At 37.5% G+C, this 24096-nt stretch overlaps 1 protein-coding gene across 13 annotated transcripts in view; it reads right to left on the bottom strand.

Annotated features, from left to right (window-relative positions):
* LOC123541365 (protein scribble homolog) overlaps nucleotides 1-24096 on the bottom strand; it is a 220905-nt gene that overhangs the window by 78078 nt on the left and 118731 nt on the right. For 11 of the 13 annotated variants that reach the window (XM_053526352.1, XM_053526362.1, XM_053526355.1 and 8 more), the window contains exons 22-26: nucleotides 20531-20563; nucleotides 17169-17249; nucleotides 11573-12526; nucleotides 4087-4263; nucleotides 2633-2743 (exon numbers count right to left, since the gene is read on the bottom strand). In XM_053526352.1, the coding sequence (XP_053382327.1) occupies nucleotides 2633-2743; nucleotides 4087-4263; nucleotides 11573-12526; nucleotides 17169-17249; nucleotides 20531-20563 (1356 nt within the window). The remainder of the gene's footprint in view (nucleotides 1-2632; nucleotides 2744-4086; nucleotides 4264-11572; nucleotides 12527-17168; nucleotides 17250-20530; nucleotides 20564-24096) is intronic. The other 2 variants (XM_053526353.1, XM_053526354.1) reach the window with 1 other exon arrangement.

Below are 24096 nucleotides of genomic sequence, written 5' to 3'. Positions count from 1 at the left end.
ATCGGATGAGAAATCTTCGACTTAGTGTGCGGACAAGCTTTGTGACAGACAGACAGACACACAGACAGGAGTAAATCAATATGTCTTCCACACCACTGTGTGATGGGAGACATAATTAGAGGTAATGTAAACCATATACATATATATATATATATATATATATTTTTTTTTTTTTTTTTTTTTTTTTTTAAAACTGGCCACAAATTCCACTTCCCCAGCATCCATTCTTAAATAAACAAGAGGACCATGATGGTCCTGAATTGCTCACCTCTTCCCACATGATCCAGTTTTGAGTATGACGTCGTTTTTTCTATTATTTGACATAGTGACCTAGTTTTTGAGCTCATGTGACCCAGTTTTGAACTTGACCTAGATATCATCAAGGTGAACATTCTGACCAATTTTCATGAAGATCCATTCAAGGGTATGGCCTCTAGAGAGGTCACAAGGTTTTTCTATTTCAAGACCTACTGACCTAGTTTTTGATCACAGTTGACCCAGTTTCGAACTTGACCTAGATATCATCAAGATAAACATTCAGACCAACTTTCATACAGATCCCATGAAAAAAATGGCCTCTAGAGAGGTCACAACTTTTTTCATTATTTGACCTACTGACCTACTTCTTGATGGCACGTGACCCACTTTCGAACTTGACCTAGATATCATCAAGATGAACATTCCGACCAATTTTTATGTAGATCTATTCACAAGTATGGCCTCTAGAGAGGTCACAAGGTTTTTCTATTTTTAGACCTACTGACCTAGTTTTTGAACGCACATGACCCTGTTTCGAACTTGGCCTAGATATCATCAAGATGAACATTCAGACCAACTTTCATGAAGATCCGTTGAAAAATATGGCCTTTAGAGAGGTCACAAGGTTTTTCTATCATTTGACCTACTGACCTAGTTTTTGATGGCACGTGACCCACTTTCAAACTTGACCTAGATGTCATCAAGATGAACATTCAGACCAACTTTCATACAGATCCCATGGAAAATATGGCCTCTAGAGAGGTCACAAGGTTTTTCTATTATTTGACCTACTGACCTACTTTTTGATGGCATGTGACCCACTTTCGAACTTGACCTAGATATCATCAAGGTGAACATTCTGACCAATTTTCATGAAGATTTCATGAAATATATGGCCTCTAGAGAGGTCACAAGGTTTTTCTATTTTTAGACCTACTGACCTAGTTTTTGACCGCAGTTGACCAAGTTTCGAACTTGACCTAGATATCATCAAGATGAACATTCAGACCAACATTCATACAGATCCCATGAAAAATTTGGCCTTAAGAGAGGTCACAAGGTTTTTCTTTTATTTGACCTATTGACCTAGTTTTTGATGGCACATGACCCAGTTTCGAACTTGACCTAGATATCATCAAGGTGAACGTTCTGACCAATTTTCATGAAGATCTTGTGAAATATATGGCCTCAAGAAAGGTCACAAGGTTTTTCTATTTTTAGACCTACTGACCTAGTTTTTGACCGCACGTGACCCAGTTTCGAACTTGACCTAGATATCATCAAGATGAACATTCAGACCATCTTTCATACAGATCCCATAAAAATATGGCCTTTAGAGAGGTCACAAGGTTTTTCTATTATTTGACCTACTGACCTAGTTTTTAATGGCACGTGACCCAGTTTCAAACTTGACCTAGATATCATCAAGGAGAACGTTCTGACCAACTTTCATACAGATCCCATGAAAAATATGGCCTTTAGAGAGGTCACAAGGTTTTTCTATTATTTGACCTACTGACCTAGTTTTTAATGGCACGTGACCCAGTTTCGAATCTGACCTAGATATCATCAAGGAGAACGTTCTGACCAACTGTCATGATTATCTTGTGAAATATATGGCCTCTAGAGAGGTCACAAGGTTTTTCTATTTTTAGACCTACTGACCTAGTTTTTGAAAGCACGTGACCCAGTTTCGAACTTGACCTAGATATCATCAAGGTGAACATTCTGACCAATTTTCATGAAGATCCATTGAAAATTATGGCCTCTAGAGAGGTCACAAGGTTTTTCTATTTTTAGACCTACTGACCTAGTTTTTGATGGCACATGACCCAGTTTCGAACTTGACTTAGATATCATCAAGATGAACATTCTGACCAACTTTCATAAAGATCCCACGAAAAATGTGACCTCTAGAGAGGTCACAAGCAAAAGTTTACGGACGCACGCACGCACGGACGGACGACGGACGACGGACACTGCGCGATCACAAAAGCTCACCTTGTCACTTTGTGACAGGTGAGCTAATAAAAAATATTAATAATCTGAACACCCTTGTTAGTCTAAGAAGGTTACTCAATGAACATTTTTGTGAACTAATTCAAAATGCTTTGTTTAATTTCATTTAAACTGTTTGCAAAAGGTCTCCAACCAATGAAGAAAATTTCACACATCAGTGCAGATCTACAATATGTGAAAGTTACAGATTAAGCAGAAGGTCTGGATAAACAAATGGACCGATGCTGCAATTACTGTATGTCTCTACCAAAGAGGATATTGGGACCATAAAAATAGTTAAGTAACACTTACTCTGAACAGGTTACAGCAATTCGATTACCTCAAACATTTATGTATGAAAAAAATGGTCATATACCCTGGATATAAATATTCCTTCATCATTGCTTTCGTCACCAGGGAAATTTTTCACTCCTCCCTTGATGGACATTCCTAATTTCTCACCTGGTCTCTTCACCACTGTCAGCTCCTGTTACAATTTAGCAAAATAACGTCTTCATACTGAACAAATCATTTCTAGAATATAATACCTGCAGCATCTTGATTAATAAAACATTTCTAGTGACTCATTGTTTAATATGTGGCAACATGCATCAGAAACAAGACTTTCCAAGCAAAGTCCCCTACCACAAGGGACATTATTAGTCATATGTGATGCCATAGGAACCACATTTTTTATATTTAAACCTAACTGAAGGATCTACATATTCTCTAAATAACCAATAATCCATAATCATGGAAACAGTTTGAACTTTTAAGTTAACACTGCATCTATCTTGTTTGACTGAAGGATGGACAGAAAAATAGATGGATGAAGGGACAAAAAAAAACATTACCAATATTTTTACTGCCTTGCTTTGTATCCACCAAAGCTTTTATGCAAAATCGCTTGTACTTTCAATTTAATAGCAAAATGCATCATTTGTAACTGAGAGAGGTACTGAGTGACAGACTGATTAACAAAGGAATACAATAAGGTACAGATTCTACACCCTGTTTTACATGTACCATAATTATCTTACATAAAAGAACAACAGTGTTGCTCACCTGACCATGACTGTATGACCTTGCATACATGTATGACATGGTAGCAACTTTGTTTAGTGAATGTGTATTAAAGGGCCAAGCACCCCACCTCCCCTCCCCTCCCATACCCCCATTTTTAATCATTTGGAAGAGGACCTTACAACAACAGTACAAAGTTTGATGACATTAAAAAAAAAGTTTGTAAGAAGGAGTTATTCTTCAAAATCTTTTTTAGCTACTGCTGCCCCTAAAAGAGACCAAGTACCCTCATTTAAAAAGAAATTTGTGAAGGACCTTACCATATAATCATGCTACAGACCAAGTTTGATGATGCTCTATCTAGTGGTTCATGAGAAGAAGTCCTTTAAATGTATTTTATTTTTAGTTTCTAGTCCCCATTTGAATATCTTTAGAGGACCTTCAATGATGCTACAGACCAAGTTTGATGCAGAACTATCAAGTGGTTCGTATAGTTCTGATAACTGACCTTTTTACCTCCAAGTGTAACCCTGACCTTGGACCCAAAGACCTGGATTGTGCACTCGCATCATCTTGATGAGGTGGATACCTGATGCTAGTTTTACAAAAATTAGAAGATATGGAGCAGACATAAATTTAAGCTGACCAACCAGTGACCTCCTAGTATGACCTTAAACTTGGACTTAGACAAGCCAACCAATGGACATGCAAGACTCCAATATATCCTCAGTCTATATATTTTGTATCTGGGAATATGACAACAGAATGATGATTAACTGTTTAAAGAAATGTTGATAAAAATCATACCTGTAGGCCTTTAGGTGGTGGGTCATGTCGAACTTTGACCCTTATTTCATACGTTGGAGCTATAAGAGCCATGACAGCTTCCTGATGTGTCGCATTCTTCATATCTTTACCATTCACTTCGAGGATTCTATCACCTATATGTAGGTTGGTTCTTGATGCTGCCCCATCAGGTACAATCTATAAAGAAAATTTAGTCATGTATGCAACAACATCTGACTAAATTCTGCATCTACTATCAGACTAACCCCTAAACACCATATGACTCATTCCTGCATGTAAGACTAACTGACTTAATCCTACAAGCAACAAAATCTAGCCAAATTCTGCATATTACTCTACCCAAATAACAGTTGTGGGTAAAGGGACTCATAAAATGCTGCAAGTAACAACATCAGACTAAACTTGCATGTACTATCGTCTATTATATCAGATTTAATATCTCACTGAAAGTCCAGCCCAGTGTTGCATTCACAAAAACAAATAACATTCTTTGTCTTTCCATTGACCAAATCATGATTTTCACTAAACAATAACACCTGAACACGTCTTCACAAAACATTTTCAGTCTCAGCTAAGTTTGATAATGAAACTTCATTTGTCATTTACTGTGAAATCATTAATATTTGTGGGGGACTAATTTTTGTGGATTTCGTGGTTGTGTCAATCCACAAAATTTAATCCCAATGAACAAGTAAAATTCCCATTCATTTTATGTTCAAAGTTGAAATCCACGCATTCATATCCCAACGAAATTGCCGTTTTGACCAAAACAACGAAATTTCATGTCCACGAAATTAAATGATTTTACAGTATATCTAAATAGCATGTTAAAACTAAATTTTAAGATAATAACTGTACAAATGGCTATTCAGTACTGATGGTCAGTCTCAATTTCGGAATTTAACCTTGAAGTTTTAGTAAAATTGATAATAAAATTTCAAACTCAACCTCAGCTGAGACCGAAAAATGTTTTGTGAACACAGGAGCAGGCCTCCTCCTTACCTACAGTAGACATTTCTACAATTTTATTTTTATTTCAATTTAAAGCATTTTGAAGGTTAACAAATAAACAACCTAAAAACCAAACAAATAAGTAATTGGTAAAACTGAATGATGCTCCCCGATGCATGTGCTTGTCCCAATATGGGGAATAACGTATTAGAAACAAACAAACAAGAGCTGTCGGAGGACAGCAACGCTCGACTATTCAACAGCCTTGTCAATTGAATGAATACAAAAGTCGAAAAAGGGGCATAATTTTGTAAAAATGGAAAAAAGGGTTATGGAACCTTCACAGTGCTCATCAGCTTATAAAGTGAACAAGTGCGTGAAGTTTCAATCCTTTCCCATAAGTGGATACTGAAATACAAGCTTATATACAAAAACTTAAACAAAAACTGCTAAGTCGAAAAAAGGGGCATAATTTAAAAAAAAGCAAAGTAGAGTTATGGGACCTACACAGTGCATGTCAGATTATGACAGTGAACAAGTGTGTGAAGTTTCAATCCATTCCCATAAGTGGGTACTGAGATACCAGCTTACATACAAAACCTTAACCAAGAATTTTTAAGTCGAAAAAGGGGCATAATTTTGTAAAAAAGCAAAAAACAGAGTTATGGAACCTGTGCAATGTAGGTCAGTTTATCACAGTGAATAAGTGTGTGAAGATTCAATCCATTCCCATAAGTGGTTACCGAGATACCAGCTTACATACAAAACCTTAACCAAGAATTTCTAAGTCGAAAAACGGGTATAATTTTGTAAGAAAGCAAAATAGAGTTATGGAACCTGTGCAACGTAGGTCAGTTTATCACAGTGAATAAGTGTGTGAAGTTTCAATCCTTTCCCACAAGTGGTTACTAAGATACCAGCTTACATACAAAACCTTAACCAAGAATTTCTAAGTCGAAAAAGTGGCATAATTTTGTAAAAAAGCAAAATAGAGTTATGGAACCTGTGCAATGTAGGTCAGTTTATCACAGTGAATAAGTGTATGAAGTTTCAATCCATTCACACAAGTGGTTACTGAGATACCAGCTTACATACAAAACCTTAACCAAATTGGGATGCCGACGCCGATGCATGGGTGAGTCCAATAGCTATTTCCTTGAATAGTCGAGCTAAAAATGGAGATAATATAATGAAGAAAATTGAACAAGAGCTCGTAGAACATGAAATGCCCCCCCTTGATGCATTCAGTAATTGCAATTACAGGGAACAGAAATTATTTGGTCATTGTATACAAAAGTTCTACTGTTCTGGGTAAATGTGACCTTGACCTTTGACCTATTGACCTTAATATAATAGAGGTCATCTGCTGGTCTTTATCAACCTCCCTATTAAGTTTCATGATCCTAGGCCCAAGCGTTCTTGAGTAATCATCCAGAAACCGTTTAACTGTTCTGGGTCACTGTGACCTTGACCTTAGACCTACTGACCTCAACATCAATTGGGGTCATCTGCTGAACACGATCAACCTTCCATTCAAGTTTCGTTATCCTAGGCCCAAGCATTCTCAAGTTATCGTCCGAAACCATATAACTAATCTGGGTCACTGTGACCTTGACCTTCTGACCTCAAAATCAATAGGGGTCATCTGCTGGTCATGATCAACCTCCCCATTAATTTTAATGATCCTAGGCCCAAGCGTTCTTGAGTTATCATTCAGAAACTGTTTAACTGTTCAGGATCACTGTGACCTTGATCTCTGACCTATTGACCTTAAAATCAATAGGGGTCATCTGCTGGACACGACCAATCTCCCTGTCAACTTTCATGATCCTAGGCTAAAGCATTCTTGAGTTATCATCTGGAAACCGTTCAACTGTTCCGTGTCACAGTGACCTTGACCTTTGACCTATTGATCTCAAAATCAATAGGGGTCATCTGCTGGTCATGACCAACCTTCCTGTCAATTTTTATGATCCTAGGCTTAAGTGTTCTTTAGTTATCATCTGGAAACGGATTGGTCTACATACCGACCGACCAACATACCGACATCTGCAGAACAATATACCCCTCCTTCTTCGAAGATGGGCATAATAAAGGGAGATAATTCAAAAAGTAGGTAAGGTAAAGTTATGGTTCTTTGACACTGCACTTCCAGTCAATGGCCTCTATCATTTTGTGAAGTTTCAATGAAATGCCATTAATACTTTTCAAGTAATGCTCCGGACAATCCTTATTTTGTATAATAAAGGGAGACAAGAGCACCGCAATGTGGAGCAATATACGCCCAAAGGTATGACCTTTGTCCCCTAAGTGTGACCCTGACCTTGTAGCTAGCCATCCGGAACATACACTCTGCACATTGTCTCAATGTGGTAAACATTTGTGACAAGTTTCTTTGAAATCCTTCAAGCAGTTCGAGAGTTACAGAGCGGACACGAAACACACTCATATGACCTTTGACCCCTAGTGTGACCTTGACCTTGAAACGAGCCATCCAGAACATGCGCTCTGCATGTCGTCCTGATGTGAACATTTGTTTCAAGTTTCTTTGAAATCATTCAAGGGGATCAAGAGTTACAGAGCGGACACGAAATTGCTAACAGACAGACAGATGGACGGACAGATGGCCACAAGGAGTATAACATAATACGTCCCTTCATTTACACACTGCTGAATTCTTTATTTGGCAAATAACCTTTTAAATAGATTAATTTTATGTCTCTTGAGTGTAAGATGTACAACATAGTAATTTCTTTCATTATAGCTGGAAATAAAATAGAGAAATTATTTTACAGAAATAAGTAAATACAATTCAAATATGTGTCTAGAAATCCGCAATTTTGTTTTTTGTTGCCATTGAAACAAAATGGCCACCATTTTGGTCAAATATTTAAATGGCTCATAACTTACTCATTTTCAAGTTGATCTTGAAAATCCTTTCACTTCTTTAAATGATTGAGGAAAACAACATTGCCTTTCCCTTTAAAGTTTCAAAGTTGTTCCCAAAAAATCATTGACCAAAAAAAAAACACAAGAGGGCCATGATGGCCCTATACAACGCTCACCAGAGTTGATCTGGCCTAATGACCTAGTTCATGACCCCGCATGACCAAGAGTTGAACTTGACCTAAAGATCATCAAGACAAACATTCTGACTAAATTTCGTAAAGATTTGGTTACAACTCTGGCCACTAGTGTTCACAAGCTTTTCCTTGATTTGACCGGTGACCTAGTTTTTGACCCCATATGACCCAGATTCGAACTTGACTTATAGATTATCAAAACAAACATTCTGACTAATTCCCATGAGTTTCAAACTTAAATTGTGGTCTCTAGAGTGTTGAAAAGAATTTCCTTTGATTTTGCCTAGTGACCTAGTTTTTGACCCCACATGACCCAGATTCATACTTGACCTAGAAATGATGAAGACAAACATTCTCACCCAGTTTCATAAAGACTGAGTCATAAATGTGGCCTCTAAACTGTTCACAAGCTTTTCCTATGATTTGACCAGGTGACCTAGTTTTTGACCCCACATGACCCACTTTCAAACTTGACCTAGAGATCATCAAGACAAACATTCTGACAATGTTTCATAAAGATTGGGTCAAAAATGTGGTCTCTAGAGTGTTCACAAGCTTTTCCATTGATCTGACCTACTGACCTAGTTTTTGACCCCACATGACCCAGTTTCGAACTTGCCTAGAGATCATCACGACAAACATTCTGACCAAGTTTCATAAAGATTAGGTCAAAAATGTGGTCTCTGGAGTGTTCACATGCTTTTCCATTGATCTGACCTACTGACCTAGTTTTTGACCCCACATGACCCTATTTCGAATTTGACCTAGAGATCATCAAGACAAACCTTCTGACCAAGTTTCATAAGAATTAGGTCAAAAATGTGGTCTCTGGAGTGTTCACAAGCTTTTCCATTGATCTGACCTACTGACCTAGTTTTTGACCCCACATGACCCAGTTTCGAACTTGACCTAGAGATCATCAAGACAAACATTCTGACCAAGTTTCATAAAGATTGGGTTAAAAATGTGGTCTCTAGAGTGTTCACAAGCTTTTCCTTTGATCTGACCTAGTGACCTAGTTTATGACTCCACATGACCCAGTTTCAAACTTGACCTAGAGATCATCAAGACAAACATTCTGACCAAGTTTCATAAAGATTGGGTCAGAACTGTGGTCTCTAGAGTGTTCACAAGCTTTTCCTATGATTTGACCTACTGACCTAGTTTTTGACCCCACATGACCCAGTTTCGAACTTGACCTAGAGATCATCAAGACAAACATTCTGACCATGTTTCATAAAGATTGGGTCAAAAATGTGGTCTCTAGTGTTCACAAGCTTTTCCTATGATTTGACCTACTGACCTAGTTTTTGACCCCACATGACCCAGTTTCGAACTTGACCTAGAGGTCATCAAGACAAACATTCTGACCAAGTTCCATAAAGATTGGGTCAAAAATGAGGTCTCTAGAGTGTTCACAAGGCAAATGTTGACGGACGACGCACGTTGACGGACGCCGGACAAAGACCGGTCACAATAGCTCACCTTGAGCACTTTGTGCTCTGGTGAGCTAAAAAAGACTCTACTTGCCACTCATGATGTCAAAGATTTTGTGTGGGGTTTGAAAGCTTTTGCTCTTTTAGTTTCAGTGAAACCTTCTCACATGCAGAACTTTAAAAACAAGGAGCTGCGTTTTCAAAATGCAAACTCATGCCCCAGTTGTATGACCAAAAATGTTCTTTGTTGAGGTTTTAAGTTTAAAGGTGAAGATCGTATGAAGGTCAAAGTCATCTGTATATAAGTCAGTTTGTAGGTTTTGCCACAAGATTTGTTGAGTGTGAGTATGAGCTAAATTGGGTCATTTATGTGGCCTGTAGGACCAAAAATGTTGTTTATTAACGATCATATGAGGGTAAAGGTCATTTATATATCAGACAGTTTGTAGGTCTTGCCACAAGGTTTTTTTTGTGTATAAGTATGAGCTAAATTGGGTCATTTATGTGGCCTGTATCACCAAAAATATTAAGGTTTTAAATTTGAAGGTGAAGGTCATATGAGGGTCAAGGTCATCTATTTATAGGTAAGTTGGTAGGTCTTGCCACAAGGATTGTTGAGTATGAGTATGAACTAAATAATTTCATTAATGTGGGCTGTTAACAATCTGGCTCATACGGATTGACAAATGGACAGAGGTAGACTAGCCACTAGACTGATAATAAATATATTTCTACATTTTTCCTTTTTTTTGTCTAATTCCATTTCACATAGACAAAAGCCAGTCTATTTTAGAGATTTTTACAGAGGAGTGATGTTAAAATTGTCATGTATGATATTGGACATAGGATATAGACTGGCTCAGTTCACTACATTCAATCATAAAAATGTAAAAAGATATATCATAGTCTAGGAGCTAGTCTAGGTCAAAAGGACAGTTCAATCGCTATACAAGAGAGGCAAAGTGTCATAATATAAGCCAATCACAATAAACTACTTCTGACTTTTAAATTTTTTCTCAATTTCCACTTATTCAAGGACCATAACTCGACAGCCACAAGACTATCCACCTGGTTACCGACCTTGGCCAAGATAATATGCCCATAAATAATTTGACTCAATAAATACTGCTGAAGTCATTTAGTGAACACTGTCACTTTTTGCAATTTTAAGTAATTCATGGGTCATAACGCAGAGACTGGGAATATCCAGCTGGTTATCAATCTGTCTAAAACAGTATGCCTATAAACACTGTGACCAAGAAAGGTGAACACTGGATTTGAGAGCAGACACTGCCCATTTTCACAATTTTTAGTAATTCAAGGCTGAGATATTGTGCCCATAAGCATTGTGACCAAGTCTGGTGAACACTGGGTAAGAACTGCTCAAGTTAGAGAGCAGACAACTTTAGCAGCTGCTGCTCTCTCATCTAAAGCAGGTTATCCAAAATACTTCAGTTTCAGGGGAATAAAAAGGGACATAATACTGTCAAAATAAAAGCTGGAGTTATGCGACTTGTCCTGGGAGGTCATGTTAGGATGCCGAGACACACAGGAACTATGAAAGCCCTGTAGTTTTAGAGAAACCTGCTTCAATGCAAAACTAAGTGATACAGACATGCCCCCAGATGTAAGGCGTCTACAAAAGCTTCACTACTTTAAAATTTCAGAATCAAATTTTCGAAGTTGGTGAAAACTCGTTGCCTTATTGTCAGTAACTGAAGATGAGCAATGGTGTCAGGATTAATTTCATACCGACATTCCCAGACATATTGTATAGAATGCATTACATTAGTCATCTATCTGCAAAACCATGTTCATTTAAACAATCTTAAAGTAGGCATAGCTTTTACCAAAGCAAGAAAGCTGACATCAACAAATGTGTTGAGAGTACTCACGGATTTTGGTGTAGTAATGAAAATATCCACCTGACTCGTGAGAAAAATCTTCAGCTTGAACAGAGAATGAGTACATGCATTGATGAGGCAAATGTGAATGTAAGCAAAGGAAGTTTCCTACCTTTGAAACAAAGATTCCTGGTTCATCTTCACCAAATGGAGAACTTGAATGATCACTACCACCTACAATACTTAAACCTAATGGTCCGCCTGCTTTAACTATAACACAGTCTTCAAGTGGATATTTACTATCAACATAAGAGTCTACATGATTGGCCACTGGTTCAACTGGAGGTGGAGGTTTAGTCATTTGAATAGTTTGTTTTTCCAAGGTCACTGTCCGATGACCAGAGTCTGTCTCTTTATCACTAGATGTATTATTGTTTATATTTACACTATTAACAGAGTAAGGTATGCTATTTGATAATGGCGAAACATTATTCATATTAGAACTATCCTTTTTTGTTGCACTGTCTTTACGTTCCGAACCAGAAGTTCGTGATCCAGGGCGATTAAAACCTGGATATTGGAATTTCGGAGGTTGAATTGCAGCTGGGGGTGAATTCCAATCTGACGATAAAGTACGAGGGCTCAGTGATGGCGACGCAACTTGATTCATAGTTTGTGCAGGGGGAGAACTCTGGGATGGATAGTTGTAGGATGAAGGGATAGCCGATGCATAGGGAGATGGTAACTCGTGTGCTTGTGGCGTTATAACTGGGGCTGGGGCAAGTGGAAGTGGTGGAGGAGACTCGGGGGTCTTAGGTGATGCACTGGGTGGTGAAGCACTCTCATTTTGGTGTGAAACATCCACTGTAATTTCATCTGTATGAACTGGTGCTGTTGGACTAAATGTAATTGTTTCTGCTGGAATAGTTGTAGCTACAGTTTTATTCCAAATAATCCTTGGTTGTGAAAAATTAACCACTTTATCACCCTTTGGAGGTTCACGTGCTGCTTCCTCTTTGTCAACAATTTTCTCTCGGTAAACAACAAGTTTGATTTCACGATCAACACCAGTTAGCAAGCTGACTGCCTGATCATGTCTTGCATCAGTTAGGTCCACACCATTTATCTGAAAATAATCAAACAGTAACAACAGTAACACTTAGTAAAAACAAGAGCACTGCCCTGTGGGTGCTGATGCTCATCTGATTTTTTTGTATAATAGAAATATTGTCCTACCCATGATTTTCTAAGTCTAAAAAGGGCCATCATTCTTGCAAAAAGCAGGATAGAGTTGTTTCTTGATGTACAGCGTCCGCTTATGATGGTAAAAAACTGTTGCAAGTTTTAAAGCAATAGCTTTGATAGTTTATGAGAAAAGCTGACTTAAACATAATACTCAACCAAGAAAACTGATTCTCTAAGTCCAAAAGGGGCAATAATTATTGCAAAAAAGCAGGATGGAGTTATTTTTCTTGCTGCACAGGGTCAGCTTATGATGGTGAACAAGTGTTGCAAGTTTCAAAGCCATAGCTTTGATAGTTTAAGAGAAAAAGTTGACCTAAACATAAAACTTAACCAAGAAATCTGATATTTTCTAAGTCCAAAAGGGGCCATAAATCTTGCAAAAAGCAGGATGGAGTTATATTTCTTGCTATAAAGGGTCAGCTATTCATGGTGAACAAGTGTTGCATGTTTCAAAACAATACGTTGGATAGTTTAGGAGAAAAGCTGACCTAAACATAAAACTTAACCAAGAAATCAGATTTTCTAAGTCCAAAAGGGGCCATAATTCTTGCAAAAAGCAGAATGGAGTTATGTTCCTTGCTGCACAGGGTCAGCTTATGATGGTAAACAACAGTTGCAAGTTTCAAAGCAATATCTTTGATAGTTTAGGAAAAAACCCTGACCTAAACATAGAACTTAACCAAGAAATCTGATATTTTCTAAGTCCAAAAGGGACCATAAATCTTGCAAAAAGCAGGACAGAGTTATGTTTCTTGATGTACAGCGTCTGCTTATGATGGTGAAAAACTGTTACAAGTTTTAAAGCAATACGTTGGATAGTTTATGAGAAAAGCTGACTTAAACATAATACTCAACCAAGAAAATTGATTCTCTAAGTCCAAAAGGGGCAATAATTATTGCCAAAAAGCAGGATGGAGTTATTTTTCTTGCTGCACAGGGTCAGCTTATGATGGTGAACAAGTGTTGCAAGTTTCAAAGCCATAGCTTTGATAGTTTAAGAGAAAAAGTTGACCTAAACATAAAACTTAACCAAGAAATCTGATATTTTCTAAGTCCAAAAGGGGCCATAAATCTTGCAAAAAGCAGGATGGAGTTATGTTTCTTGCTGTAAAGGGTCAGCTATTCATGGTGAACAAGTGTTGCATGTTTCAAAACAGTACGTTGGATAGTTTAGGAGAAAAGCTGACCTAAACATAAAACTTAACCAAGAAATCAGATTTTCTAAGTCCAAAAGGGGCCATAATTCTTGCAAAAAGCAGAATGGAGTTATGTTCCTTGCTGCACACGGTCAGCTTATGATGGTAAACAACAGTTGCAAGTTTCAAAGCAATATCTTTGATAGTTTAGGAAAAAACCCTGACCTAAACATAGAACTTAACCAAGAAATCTGATATTTTCTAAGTCCAAAAGGGGCCATAATTCTTGCAAAAAGCAGGATGGAGTTATGTTTCTTGGTGTACAGTGTCAGCTAATGATGGTGAAGAAGTGTTCCAAGTTTCAAAGCAATAGCTTTGATAGTTTAGGAGAAAAGCTGACCTAAACATAAAACTTAACCAGGCAACGCTGACGCCGACGCCGATCAAGTGATGACAATAACTCATAACGTACGATATACATATTCAGTATTAATCAGGTGCCCCTCCATGCATTATTTCATCACGAGCGGGAACCTGGGTAGAACCACCGACCTTCCGTAAGCCAGCTGGATGGCTTCCTCACATGAAGAATTCAACGCCCCGAATGAGGCTCGAACTCACATTGGTGAGGGGCAAGTGATTGGAAGTCAGCGACCTTAACCACTCGGCCATGGAGGCCCCTCCTCTACAGCTTTCTAGTTTCATAGAAGCAAAACATACAAAATAACTGTGTTTTACAAGAGGTCTCAAGTAAACAGTGTTTTGTAAGAGGTCTCAAGTGAACAGTGCTTTGAAAGCGGCCTCAAGTAAACAGTGTTTTGTAAGAGGTCTCAAGTAAACAGTGCTTTGCAAGCGGCCTCAAGTAAACAGTGTTTTGTAAGAGGTCTCAAGTAAACAGTGCTTTGCAAGAGGCCTCAAGTAAATAGTGTTTTGTAAGAGGTCTCAAGTAAACAGTGCTTTGCAAGCGGCCTCAAGTAAACAGTGTTTTGCAAGAGGTCTCAAGTAACAATGTTTTACAAGAGGTCTCAAATTAACAATGTTTTGCAAGAGGTCTCAAACATTTATGCCCTAAATGCATATTTTTGACTAAGTCAAGGGCCATTACTCTGGTTTTTGAAAGGGAAATCCAAAACAAAATTCAGGTACACAAAATCCAATGCTGAAAAATTTCCTTTATGGTTTCAAGACAGTCAAATATTTTTTTAGGATATATGCAATACAAACTTTTATGCACTTTATATGAACTTCTCACAAAGTCAGGACCACAGCTCTACCCTGGCTGAATGACATCCCAAAAAGAACACCAGGTGCATAACATCACATGCTATACAACAATCCTTGAATGATTTATGACTCTTTAAGTCAAATTCTTTTTGTGATGTATATGACAACAAGAGCTGTCACTAATGGTGACAAATGCTCCCCGCAGTGCCTTGACCTTTGACCTGGTGACCCCAAAGTCATTAGGGGTCGTGTACTCAATAAGTACTATCAGCATGTGAAGTTTGAAGGTCCTGGGTGCAGTGGTTCGCGAGTAAAGTGCCTTCATGCAAGAAGTTAACATTGGCCCCTGTGACCTTGACCTTTGACGTGGTAACCCCAAAGTCAGTAGGGGTTGTGTACTCAATAAGTACTATCAGTATGTGAAGTTTGAAGGTCCTGGGTGCAGTGGTTCGCGAGTAAAGTGTCTTCATGCAAAAAGTTAACACTGGCCCCTGTGACCTTGACCTTGACCTTTGACGTGGTGATCCCAAAGTCAGTAGGGGTCGTGTACTCAATAAGTACTATCAGCATGTGAAGTTTGAAGGTCCCTGGTGCAGTGGTTCGCGAGTAAAGTGCCTTCATGCAAAAAGTTAACATTGGCCCCTTTGACCTTTGACATGGTGACCCCAAAGTCAGTAGGGGTCGTGTACTCAATAAGTACTATCAGCATGTGAAGTTTAAAGGTCCTGGGTGCAGTGGTTCGCGAGTAAAGTGCCTTCATGCAAAAAGTTAACATTGGCCCCTGTGACCTTGATCTTTGACGTGGTGACCCCAAAGTCAGTAGGGGTCGTGTACTCAATAAGTACTATCAGCATGTTAAGTTTGAAGGTCCTGGGTGCAGTGGTTTCGCCAGTAAAGTGCTTTCATGCAAAAAGTTAACGTTGTGACAAACAAACTAACAAACAAACAAACTAACAAACGGACGGACAGTTGAAAACTAATATGCCTCCCTTCGGGTGCATAAAAACTGTTATGCATATTTTTGACTAACTTAATCGCCATTACTCTGTTTGGGCTGAGTGAAATCTTAAACAATACCCCAGTTGTACAACTTCACAGGCTGAATATTTCACAATCCTAGGTCAAATACTGTCAAATACTGTAACACAAACTTTTAGGCTCTTTTTATGCTTATTTTGACTTAGTGAAGGCTCATAACTCGGGTCTGGATATGTGAAAGCCCAATTAAAACATCAAGTGCACAACTTCACATGCTGAATGACAATCCTGTGAGGTCTGACGACTCTAGTTAAATACTTTTTTAGGTATGCATAACACAAATTCTGACGGAATGCCAGATGGACAGACAAGTGCCCGGTTCCCCCAATTTTTAGAGACACTAGAAACTCTATGTATTTCATATTAATTTTGTATCATAACATTGTGTTATAATTATAGGTCATTAGATTTGTATCGAGAGATAAGCATCAGTTCTGCAGCAGAAATATTGCTCTACTTTAGGAGCACAATATTACTCCGCGAAAGAACAAGTGCATATTTCTTGATGCAAATCTAATAATCTTTTTAATACATACGCATCTACACTTAAAATCATTATATAAATGATTCAAAGTTGTTAATAAGCCAAAGTAAAACTGAAAATATCATCATTAAAGAACTTTTAAACATGAAATTGGCACCAAAAATGACATCACACACCCGATACAAATTCTTAACATCAATATGGAAAAATATTGACGTTTCAGGTTCCACTGAAACCTAACAGAGTTTTTAAATGAGTATGTTATAATGTTTTTTACTAATTAAAGCTTAGAGCCCGCCCGCTTAGCTCAGTAGGTAGAGCGTTGGTCTACGGATTGCGGGGTCGTGAGTTCGATCCTCGGGCGGGGCGCATGTTCTCCATGACTATTTGATAAACGACATTGTGTCTGAAATCATTAGTCCTCCACCTCTGATTCATGTGGGGAAGTTGGCAGTTACTTGCGGAGAACAGGTTTGTACTGGTACGGAATCCAGGAACACTGGTTAGGTTAACTGCCTGCCGTTACATGACTGAAATACTGTTGAAAAACGGCATTAAACCCAAAACAAACAAAATTAAAGCTTAAACAAGAACTAGAGCTTCCACAGACAGCAGATATAGCAACAAGATGTATGACATACCGAGAGAATTTTATCACCAACTTGTAACTTGCCATCCCGGGCAGCCTGTCCCCCTTCCACTATACGAGATATGTAAATTGCCTGAAAACATAAACACACATCAGTGAATGCAGCCATAAGTGATTACTTACTCACGATTAAAGATATTTTCATTTTAACATATCAAGGTGTCTGCTTTCTTGTTCACATAAGCATCAAAGCGCTCGTGTAGAAAACCAGCAAGTCTGAGAAAAAGATTATGTACTATCTGAACTAAACACTAAGTGCATAAAGTATGTTTGTGTTTCTTAATTCTTTGAAAAAAGCTGACCATCAACTGTACTTTAACATTACCACCTATACTTTGTTATGAATACTAAGAAGGAAATTCAGTTAATTTATAACAACAATCAGTAGTATTTTGAAAATATAAAGGTACAACAAGTTGTTGTGATTCTCACAGACAACTAGAATGACAAAACAATTATTGTTAGTAAATAAAGCAGTCCATTCTCTTCTTGGATAAAACAAGGATATATCATACATTCCACTCATTTTTCTCAGCAGTCACATAAGTATATTACAACTTGTCAACCATCTTTCTCAAAAAATGTACACAGATGGAAATAGCCATTCATATCAAATATACGAAGATTTTGCAGAATGTCTTCATTCTGATGCAGAAAAAAGGTCTCTATTTTACAAGGAAATTTTATACTGACTCTGAAATTGGCTTCGTTACTCAAAGTGATCAAGTCATGATTAAATGAATTGTCTTTTTTTTTCAGGTTTTATGTCTCACTGACACTAGTACGTGATATATGGTGACATTCCTGCTTTCAATGGTGGAAAAAGACGCTAGGTGCCCCACTGAGAATTATTTCTGGCAGGGGCACCTGGATAGAACCACCAACCTTTTGTAAGCCAGGTGGATGGGGCAAGTAATTTGAAGTGATTGATTATAACAACTTGCTCAGAGAGAAATTATTGATTAGAACAATTTGCTCAGATAGGCCCCTTACATGATTTGATAATGAAGCACAGCTATCATCATATTTAAGAAAAATAAATCTGCTCCTATACTTCATCAATTAATAAAATATGGGCAGGAGTAATTACAAGTGCTTTCATTTTTCACATCACAACAACTGCCCATATTTTATTAACTAATAAAATTATTGTTACAGTAATGCATTTATTATTTCAATTCAGACTATGCATTTTACAGCACTATGTTTAAGCTCGATACATCATTTGTTTGTTTGTTTGTTTTGGGTTTAACGCCGTTTTTCAACAGTATTTCAGTCATGTAACGGCAGGCAGTTAACCTAACCAGTATTCCTGGATTCTGTACCAGTACAAACCTGTCCTCCGCAAGTAACTGCCAACTTCCCCACATGAATCAGAGGTGGAGGACTAATGATTTCAGACACAATGTCGTTAATCAAATAGTCACGGAGAACATACGCTCCGCCCGAGGATCGAACTCGCGACCCCGAGATCCGTAGACCAATGCTCTTACCTACTGAGCTAAGCGGGCGGGCTCGATACATCATTTGGCGGGCAATATGCCATTATAATTAACTACCCATGGTTGCCAAGTGTTACAAAACAGAATTTTGGTATAATGCAGTTGAACTGTGAAAATGTTTTCAACAACATCTTAGGTTTGATTTACAAGAATCATTAGAAAATATATTTTCTAAGTTTATGCAGTTTCTAAAAATAGTACATGTGACCTATGACAACACTGAAATACACCAATACATGACGGGGCATTTCAGCATAGAAACTACACGAACATCTGAGTGTGGCTGATTGGAACATGGAAGTTATTTACTGTTATAGTAGTTAAAATTTATAATGAACGGAACAGCACCAGAGAAATTGTAAAATACACGGCCAGACAGATGATGTTGATGCCGAAGTGGCAATTTATCAGTGCTTCAAGTTTGCAAATAAATATCAGTTAATCTTAGAAAATGTGATGTTTTTTTGTGTTACTTAAAACTGGCAAAACTGAGTATATAGATGACATATAATGGAAACAGAGGTAGAACCTATCATATGTTACATGTAATAGCATATTTAATCAAAGAGTTTCCTATATGTTTACATAGTAATTGCTGTAGATTGTGTTAAAATCATAGTTTCCATGTATGGAGTTACACAAACTAGATCTTAATTTTATCCATTTTTCTCTCTATATTCTCAAGACTTTCAATAACCATGGTAACAATGTATATAATTATCCTATTGTTACTTCAATGTCTGTCTCTCACACAAAGCAACATGCATTGTATTTATGGTTCTTTAATCTTCATTTATATGCACATGAAGCCTTTGTATAAAAAACACTGCACAAAAGTTCACATGCAAGCAACGGATATGGTAGTATACTTGACCAAAAAGACAAAATGTAAGTAAATTTACAATTTCTGTCATCTTTCTTTATACATTCCACAGAAAAATAAGTGTCATGATGGGTTAAGAAGTTTTGACTCAGTTTCAAAGCTTCAAAAGATATCAATTTTGGGAGACTCATCCAAGAAACATTTCTGCCAAATGACTTTGAAACTGGACAGCAGATTCAGAGGTTTTCCAAATTTTCTATAGAGAAATCTAGGTAAAACTAGCCCATTGACAAATCAAGGTTGCTTTAATACTTTCAGTGATGGTCACTAAATGAACATTTATGTGAAATTCTTTCAAAATGTGACCAGTAGTTTAAGAGATGACATTTAATTTTTTTTTTCCATTTTGAGGTTTAACGCTATCTCTTTTTTGACAAACTGGAATAATTTGAATGACCTTGGTAGGTCACAGCAAGAACATTTCTGTGAAATTATTTTGAAATCATGCCAGCATTTTCTTACAAGAAGACCTTTAAGATTAAACTGTATATATTTAGGGAAAACAGACGATACTGTGGATACGTGTTATGATAAATTGAAATAACTTGGTAGAGGTTCACTCTTGAAACATTTCTAATAAATTCATTTCACGATCAGATCAGATGTTAATAAGAAGATTTCTTTGAAAACTGGAATTATTTTAACAGGACACTGTTTCTGACATGATGTTAAAAATTCCATTACAAACATGGGGGAAATTAAACATGCCCTGTAACAGCATTTTTTTTTGAAAAGCAAATTAATCTGAATAATATTGTTTAGGGCTCACCCAAGTAATAGTGTGAGAAATTATTTCAAAATAATGTGCAAAAATAGATGATGCCTGTGAGAGATCAACCAAGCATTTTGTGCTCAGTTGAGCTACAAACATGCCTTTTTTTTGTGAGTTCCCACAGTAAAATTTGAATAGCATGTCTTCTGGAATAAATATATTAGTCACATACATTCGTCTCATAGCTGTTAACTTACTCTGTTTCTAGAAGGATCATCAGACTGATGTAACTAAAAATTAGTGAAATACATGCATCAGGCACACAATCTATTATACTAGTTATAAGAGTTATTTCACACAGGAAAGGAACAACTTAAACAGTCGAAACAATTAAGGAAATATTTATAACAATGTGAACAAATGTATAAATAAACTTGAAAAGCTCTGTAATTTTAGACCAGTATCGGTGAAATCTGGGACAAGAGCTTGGACATGATTTCAAGTAACACTCCTATTCTGTATCAAATGTTTGTCAACAATCATTGAAAACACTAAATGCGTCCTGTCAATACAGTTTTCATAACAAATCAGCTTACAATGTATAAAATTGTCAAAATCTGTAACAGTTTATGGACCACAGATACATGTCTCCCCATACCACTTCATTTAAAATGAAAGCTGAACCTAATATGCAATATCCAACCATATCTCAGTAAAGATTTTGTGTCATGATACAAGTTCTTTTTTTTTTTGAAAATAGAGAGGGAAAAGACAAAAACTGAATAAGAAATTGTATGCAACCAGAACTAATCAACAAAAATAATTATTACTGTCTATAAAACATAATATGCCCCTCTCTGGAGATTATCAAGTATGTTGACACCTTACTGTCACCCTGACTTTGGCCAAAATTTTTCATTCATTGAACACATAATGCAAAACTAGTTAGACAAAAATGTAAGTTTTCTATCATTCTGGTACGAGGGTTATGGGATAGAAAGACCACAAAACTACCTAATCTCAAAAGACATTTCAATAATGAACAAGTTCAACTCTTAAGAGACCCCCCCCATCCCATTTTTTTGGGGGGGGGGGGAAGCAAAACACAGCTATTCATGCACAATATATAATTACTTATTTTGCAATTTCATTTTTGCATACAAATATACATAATAGGGCCGTGTTGGCCCTAGATCGCTCATCTGAGTTACACTGCTTGCTTGAACCGTTTTAGTAGATGGTTATGCAAGGAAAATATTTGTGAAATTATTTTGAAATAGTGCCAGTGTTTTTTTATAAGAATATCTTAAAAGTTTCTACTAAGCAAATATGGGCAGGTAGTGTGTGAGTGTATGTGTGTATCATGATAGGGGAGGTGGGGCAAGAGGTTTGTATATGGGCAGGTAATGTGTGCGTGTGTGAGTGTATGTGTGTATCATGATAGGGGAGGTGGGGCAAGAGGTTTGTATATTGGCAGGTAATGTGTGCATGTATGTGTGTATCATGATAGAGGAGGTGGGGCAAGAGGTTTGCATATGGGCAGGTAATGTGTGCGTGTGTTAGTGTATGTGTGTATCATGATAGAGGTGGGGCAAGAGGTTTGTGCAATGATGAAATTTGATACTAAGAGAAATATCAAACAAGAAGACTTTTCCACTATGTACATACAGGGGAAAAAGGCCATCCCCCTGGTGGCCTGTGTGAAATTATTTTAAAATCTAGCCAGCTGTTTCATATAAGATTTTTAAAGTTTCCACTATATACATATAGGGAAACATGACCATGCCCCCTTGCAGCCATGTTTTATTGATGAATCAAAATAGTTTGAACATTCCTGGTAGAGGGTCTTACAAGACAAAAGTTTTAGGAGGAGATGTTGTTTTAAGATTTTTCTATTTTTGGCCACTAAGTGTAACCAAGGGGAACAGTTTGAATAATTCTGAAAGAAAACCACCAAACAAACTGTCATGCCAAGTTTCATCAACTACCACCACACGGTTTCAGAAGAGATGTCATCTGAAGACAAGAGAGCCATGATGGCCCTATATCGCTCACCTGAGTACCATTGCTTTAACCAAAAACAAAAACAAAAAATTCTTACAAGGTATAGATATGTCAAAATACACCTAAAAATTGGAGGTACCATCCATGTTGTACCACAGAAAAGTGGTTTTGGTTTTTCCCTATAGCCAATAATAAAAATGTTACTAAATAAGCTATTTATAGTAACATAAAAGGGAAGTTATTAAAAAAAAAATTATTGCAAGCGAACAAAAGAAGGATGTGCCAAATAAAAACAAGAGCACCGCAATGCAACCTAAATGCAGAGCAATTATACACACAAAACAAAGTCATATGACCTTTGACCCCTAAGTGTGACATTGACCTTGAAATGCGCCATCCGAAACATGCGCTCTGCATCGTTTCAATAAGGTGAACATTTGTGTCAGGTTTCTTTGAAATCCTTCAAGGGGTTCAAGAGATACAGAGCGGAAGGGAAATTGCTAAACAACAGACAGACGGACACCGAGGTGACACATAATACGTCCCTTCCGGCGTATAAAAAGGAATCAAGATCTTATGGTGAAACAAGTTGTGTGCAAGTTTGGTTAAAATCAAATTATAAATGAAGCTGCTATTGTGCAGACAAGGTCAAAATAGCTAATTTTGGGCCTTTCAGGGGCCATAACTCAGGAACAAATTAAGAGATCTGGCCGGTTCAAGAAAGGTACCAAGATCTTATGGTGACACAAGTTTTGTGCAAGTTTGATTAAATTCAAATCATAAGGCCTAAAAAAAAAATATGTTTGTTTCCTGTAACCCGACCGACCGTAAGTTTTTACCGCCGACCGCAATTTTTTTATGGGCTGAAATTCGAGATTCTGATCATATCTTTATTGATTATAGGGATTATTTAGTTGCACCCGACCTCGTCGCGCATAGTCACGAACGTTCCTGGTTCTGTCGACATGAAACAACATGGCGAAAAGCCTGTTTGTCGGTAGACTCGAGGTTCCGGGTTTTCACCCGCGAAAATCGAGGATTTCTTTGATGCATATCAAGTTCAAAAGTTCTGCCCCTAGTCAATCAAAATCTCGGTGAATTTCAATACTGTTCGCTGCCACAAGCGGAAGTATGAGAGTAGGCGGAGCGTCATATACTAATTAGCTACTGACAGATGTCAATCACGCCACGCGCCGACTGACACGTGGTTATCTCGCGGTTTGTATTTAGTACTTCATTATGAAAGGTGTTTATTGATCAAGGTGTAAACGTTAATTGATAAACAATTCGTAGAAGAGCAGTCTATTATCATGTTTGTACCACTTGTTCAGGGGTCACGTTGTCGGTTGCACTTGAGCCATTTGCGACAAAAGATTAATTGTGGCCCCGAAAATCTCTAATTGGCAAAAACGGCCCGAAGCTATGTCTGTCTGCAAAACTATGAACTTTGCCTGTTACACAATGTTTACTGAACATAAGGAATCACTGTAGAAAAAAAACTTGTATGAACAACATCTGTTATTGAAAGGCGGGAGCAAATTTTCAACAATTTTATTTGATTAGTAATTTAATTTATACAGGCCTCGACCTTAGCGGTGGACCGTTGGACCGACGCCACCAAAATCGGCAGGTCCACTATCAAAAGTTGGGTAGACCGACTGTCAACCAATTTTCAGTCACGGTCTGCAAATAAAATAAAACCCTTAAAAGTGGAAAAATAGGGGTGATGGGGGGTGGGGGATCGTACCCATATCGGCGAATTCACAAAACGAAAGTTGATTTTGCCTTAGTACGGCATTCTACAGTTATAAGCATTGGC

Source organism: Mercenaria mercenaria, chromosome 16, assembly GCF_021730395.1.
Source record: "Mercenaria mercenaria strain notata chromosome 16, MADL_Memer_1, whole genome shotgun sequence".
In the NCBI taxonomy this organism is placed as follows: Eukaryota; Metazoa; Mollusca; class Bivalvia; order Venerida; family Veneridae; genus Mercenaria; species Mercenaria mercenaria.
This window is presented reverse-complemented; position numbering and strand designations above follow the sequence as displayed.